The sequence below is a fragment of the Orbicella faveolata genome, unplaced genomic scaffold, assembly GCF_042242905.1.
Source record: "Orbicella faveolata isolate gen_17 unplaced genomic scaffold, um_ofav_v1 contig_2, whole genome shotgun sequence".
NCBI lineage: Eukaryota > Metazoa > Cnidaria > Anthozoa > Scleractinia > Merulinidae > Orbicella > Orbicella faveolata.
The window spans coordinates 27,622,267-27,627,158 of record NW_028301547.1 but is presented as its reverse complement, the minus strand read 5'-3'; the positions used below and the strand labels follow the sequence as shown (position 1 = coordinate 27,627,158).

At 38.7% G+C, this 4,892-nt stretch overlaps 1 protein-coding gene across 1 annotated transcript; it reads left to right on the top strand.

The window, feature by feature from the left end:
• On the top strand, positions 1-1,821 carry LOC149112675 (uncharacterized). Its single transcript, XM_089289353.1, has one exon. It carries the CDS (start codon positions 1-3, stop codon positions 1,819-1,821), a length of 1,821 nt encoding a protein of 606 aa, XP_089145479.1.
• Positions 1,822-4,892: the final 3,071 nt, after the last annotated feature.

Here is a 4,892-nt window from a genome sequence, read left to right as displayed (position 1 = left end):
ATGTTTTACAACAACATAGAAGTGTTAAGTACAAGGAACAAGGATTCATTTACCGCACCATCTGGTTTCCAGCAACTGTGGCTTAAAATCCAGGTCAAGAACACAAGATCGTTTATCGTTTGTACCGCGTATAGACCACCAAATACTCCACTGTCATGTTTTGACTCTGACTTAATTGAAACCTTTATTTATGCTTCGTCGTTTAATGTGCCTATCTACCTGCTTGGAGATATGAATTGTCGTCTTGAGAGAGACGACAATCCCGAGACGAAAGCCTTACTAAATTTTTGCCGCTCCTACAATCTCTCACAACTTATAACTAAGCCAACACGAGTAACGGAAACCACCAGCTCAATTTTGGACGTAATCCTAGCTTCAGATACTAAGCAAGTTCACAATGTTATGGTTCTGGAAAGCTCGATCAGCGACCACGACCTAGTCTACATTACATTAAAACTAAAGAAAGAGCGCTCTAAACCTGTATATATCACTACTAGAAGCTACAAGCATTACAAGACCGACACATTTCATGATGATATTGCAAAAGCACCGTGGTCAATAGTTGATGTTTTTGATGAGGTCGAGGATAAGCTTCACGTATTCAATCTGCTTTTTTCTTCTATACTCGACGAACACGCTCCGATTAAAACCTTTAAAGTCCGCGGAAAGCCAAATCCATGTGTAACTGATAACATTCGTGCGCTGATGAAAACAAGAGACGATTGGCGCAAAGAAGCAAGAAAACGAAATGATCCTATGGCTTGGACGGCTTACAGAAACTTAAGACAGGAGGTTAAAAGAGAAATTAAAATTGCTGAACGAGAATTCTTCACAGAACAGATTCAAAGAAACCCAGGCAATACAAACAATATTTGGAAAGCAATCCGCCAAATAATTCCTAGAAAATCCAAATCCCAGCGAATCTTCAGCAAGGACAACAAAACTGTTGCAGATGAGTTTAATCGGTTTTTCGTTTCTGTTGGCCAGAGTTCCGTTGAAAAAATCCAGTCATTGGCTAATGAATGCAACATAACACTCAACCGAAATTATTTTGTCCCAAGACAATATCCTTCATGCGAGCAGTTTCATTCGAATACCGTAAGCAGTGGCGAGATTGAACGCATAATATCATCAATGCCATCAAACAAAGCCCCAGGGATCGACAAGATTTCTGTTCGTGTTTTGAAGGACTGCCTAAACCCGATTCTTCCAGTAATTACGTCTATTATCAACACTTCTATTGAAACATGCAAATTTCCTACAGCTTGGAAATTAGCTGAAGTGACACCTCTCCATAAAGGTGAAAACCACGAACTGGCAAATAACAACAGACCAATTTCTCTTCTACCAGTTTTATCAAAAGTGTGTGAAAAGGTCGTACATAATCAATTCACTTCTTACTTGCATTTAAACGACAGGTTAACAAAGACCCAAAGCGGCAACAAACAATGGCACTCGACCGAAACATCTGTCATAGAAACAACCGACACTATTCTTAAAGCGATAGACCAGAAGATGTTGACTTCGGTAGTGCTCTTAGACATGAGTAAGGCATTCGACAGCGTCAACCACGAAACCCTAATTTTGAAGTTGCGAGATGTAGGCGCCTCAGACCCAGTTATCCAGTGGTTTGGTAGCTACCTTAATGATAGACGACAAGTGGTTCGAATCCATTCAACATTATCAGAGCCCTTGCCCATAGTCTGTGGCGTTCCGCAGGGAAGTTACTGGGACCACTTTTATTTAGCATTTACACAAATGATCTTTCTTCAGCACCACAGAATTGCAGCGTCCAGAGCTATGTGGACGACACTAAGCTAGTTATATCCTTCAAAATGAAAGATACTGTAAACGCCTTTGCTGACTTAAGAGTTGATTTGCATAGAATAGGCCAATGGTGTTCCAACAACCATTTATTGTTGAACCCAAGCAAAACTAAACTCATGGTGTTTGGCAGCAGGCAAATGCATTCCAGACTGGACACTCCCAGCCTCACCTTCATGGGAAGAGAACTCGTACCGGAGCACACCGCTAAAGATCTTGGGGTGATTTTGGACAAGAACCTGACCTATGACGAACACATTACCAAAACTGTCTCCTCCTGTATGTCTTGTCTCGGTCAAATAAGCCGCACAAAGCATGTTTTTGACAAACGCACCCTACTAACTATTATAAATACTTTAGTTTTTAGTAAACTTTTTTATTGTTCGAACGTGTGGGCGAATACATCAAAAAGTAATATAAATAAATTACAAGGTATTCAGAACTTTGCCGCTCGAATTGCGACCAGTACACACAAATATGATCACATCACACCAGTTTTAAAAGAGCTTAAATGGCTACCAGTCGCGACTCAGTTATATTTCAGGAGCGCTATCATGGCCTACAAATGTCTAACATCTCGCGTGCCGGAGTATCTGTCTTCCCAGTTCAGTAAGAGAGGAGAAATAAGCGGACGTGCCACAAGAAGTTCACAAATGCTGAACATTCCTCTTTTTAAGTCTGCCAGTGGTCAGAGAACGTTCTACTACAGAACAGTCAGTATCTGGAACTCCATGGATAGCTCTCTAAAAACTCTCGAGAAAGTATCTGCTTTTAAGTTTAATCTTAAACGTAAACTTATTAAGGATTTTATAGATTCCTAATTCTAGTTAATTAATCTTAATGAATCTTAGAGTTTTTAAGTAGTTTTAATTTATTATTGTATTGTCTTTGAAAAGCCTCTAAAGGGAAAGTCAATAAAGTATGTATGTATGTATGTATGAACTAATAATACAAGGACTTTAAACGCCTATACCGCATTACCCTCAGACCAACACGCAGAAGTCCATTGTCTACTTTTCGTCATGTTTTAGGTAATATCGGAGTTCAGTCGGGCCTCAAAAACCACTCGAAGAATAACCCAAGCTGGTTTTAATACATGTTTCACAACAACATAAAAGTGTTCCAAACGCGAAATAAAACAACCCATTCTGGTCTCTGCCGTGGGACATAGTAAATTCCACGGCCAGGAATGAAACCGTGACTTGCAAACAAAATAAACAATGAAACCTTAAGATTTCTTCACCAAATTTAACCTGTATTGCTGGTCCTGAAATAACTTTTTGCAGCCGAACCTGATGCGTTACAGAAAACGTAACTGTTTTAAGCTGTAATTCGGTAAATGTCTCCTTCAGCGGCCAGTTGTCTTAAATTGATAATTGGAAGGCTGCGTAGTAAAACGTTTTCGACTTCTTGTTTCTTCTTGGTGTGAAATCGACATCTCGTCACAATGTCTGGGATTCGAAGCGATAAAACATATTCAGATTAAATAAAGTTACTCTGGCGTTGAGATTGAACAGTTTTATTACAGGTGCAAGCAAACAATTTGCTTATTAGTACAAAGAATTCATACTATAAGGACTTAAATGCCTGTACTCGCTTGCCCTCAGACCAACACGCAGAAGCCATTGCTTACTTTTCGTCATGTTTTAGGTAAAATCGGAGTTTTTCAGCCAGGCCTCAAAAACCACTCGAAGAATAACCCAAGCTGATTTTAATACATGTTTTACAACAACATAAAAGTGTTCCAAAGGCGAAGTTTCAAGGAATTTGGAGTTATGGCACAAGTCGAAAAATATCTCTGAATTTTAACCCTATATTAGGAATTCGACCTACTAACTCACAGGGATTTTTTAAAAAATTGTTTGTTTATCCTCAAATGGCGCTCGAGTCAAGTTCTAACCTGTTTTGGATAGCTGAATACTTTGTCTTTCAAGAAAAAGTATTGATAAGTTTTAGTTCTCTTTTACACGCGAATGCAAATTAAGTTTAGATTACTAATTTTAAGTCTTTGTGATTAGCCATTTTGGCGACCGTCTAAGCGAAAATCGTTTCCCTCGATTTTCTCGAATTTAAAGCGCTTCGAGCTCCAAAAAACTATATCACGTTTCATATCTACCTAAGGGCTATTTGTGGACGAAAAGAGAGAAAAATCGATTTTTCGACTTCTGCCGTCCTATGTTTGCTAATTAGAAAAATTCACTCTTAAGTTGTTCGGTGTTGTTTTTCCAGGTTGTTTTTGTTCTGCTTCAACACTACTAACAGTTGCGATAAAAACAAAATATAAGAGCGAGTTCTTAACGGAATGTTGAGGACTAAAAGTCGGAAATTTCTCCTGACCATTTATTTTTTTCTCGTTTGATTTTCATCCCGAAATGTTTCATTAAAAATGATTACATAAGCCGCCAACAAACCCATCGCTATACTAAACCCTGTTAAAGGAAGCGTGACTACAGACAAAATCTCGCGCGCTGTGATTGGTTAAGAACGACTTCCAAACAAGTTTGTTGGGTGGCTACGGTAAGGTGCGTTGTACTATAATTATTTCCTGCCAAATAATTATGATAATGCATTCTAAGGGACTAGAAACAATCTTATTATTGTTATCACATATTGGTCGCTTAGAACGTCTTCAAAACGCTTGCATATACCAATCTTTGGTATCGTGAAAATGTTTTGGTAATAAACTACTGAATTCGTCATGTAGTCTAGGCTCAGAAAAAAAAGCACAAAACATTAACGACAGAAAGGCCTTGTATGCCAAATCCAGTGACTCCTTTCGTTTAATGCTCTTGACAGCTGGGGAAACTAGCGCTGTAAGCCACTTTCACACGGTTTCTTTACATATATAGCTCTAAAGCAGTGACGCAGGATACCAGTAAATATTTGATTTCTAACAACTTCAGCGATGGAATGGATTCGACTGATGGTTTTACGTTGTTGTTTTGGGAGGCTGTTTAACAAATGTAATGTCCAAGGTTCACAGAACGAATAAATTATAAGCCTCCCTTTCAAATTTCTGGCTTCTTTAAAGCGTTTTGAGTAGGCGCTCTTTGGTTTTTTTGTTTTGT